The sequence below is a fragment of the Eimeria tenella genome, genomic scaffold (assembly GCF_000499545.2).
Source record: "Eimeria tenella Houghton genomic scaffold, Eth_scaff2042, whole genome shotgun sequence".
NCBI classification, from domain to species: domain Eukaryota; phylum Apicomplexa; class Conoidasida; order Eucoccidiorida; family Eimeriidae; genus Eimeria; species Eimeria tenella.
This window is the reverse complement of record NW_013541886.1, coordinates 314-689: the sequence shown is the minus strand read 5'-3', so window position 1 is coordinate 689 and position 376 is coordinate 314. Positions and strand designations below refer to the sequence as shown.

Sequence of the window (376 nt, the reverse complement as noted above, 5' to 3'; positions counted from 1 at the left end):
CCCCACCCCCACCGCCGCCGCTGCTGCTGCTGCTGCTGCTGCTGCTGCTGCTGCTGCAGGTACCTGCTGGGCCGCGGGCTGGACCCGAACCTGCGGGACAGCGTGGGGCAGACCTGTCTCTTTTACGCAGCACGGGAGGGACGGACGGGCAGCCTGGCGGTGCTGCTGCAGTGCGGCGGAGACCCCAATGTAATAGACATAAACAAACAAACAGCTTTGTTTTATGCTTCGAGAGACAACCGGCTGGAGGCAGTTTTGCTGCTGCTGCGCGCGGGATCCGATCCCAGCCTCAAGGACTGCCTGCGCCGCACGGCCTGGCACTTCGCCAAGAGCAACGGCCACGCGCAGGTCTGCGCGGTCCTCAAGAACGCTGCTG

General features: G+C 65.2%; 1 protein-coding gene across 1 annotated transcript in view; it reads left to right on the top strand.

The window, feature by feature from the left end:
* ETH_00037585 (26S proteasome non-ATPase regulatory subunit, putative) overlaps positions 1–376 on the top strand; it is a gene marked incomplete at both ends in the record, with an annotated part of 725 nt that overhangs the window by 271 nt on the left and 78 nt on the right. The window contains one exon of the mRNA XM_013374443.1: positions 60–376. Within this exon, the coding sequence (XP_013229897.1) occupies positions 60–376 (317 nt within the window). The remainder of the gene's footprint in view (positions 1–59) is intronic.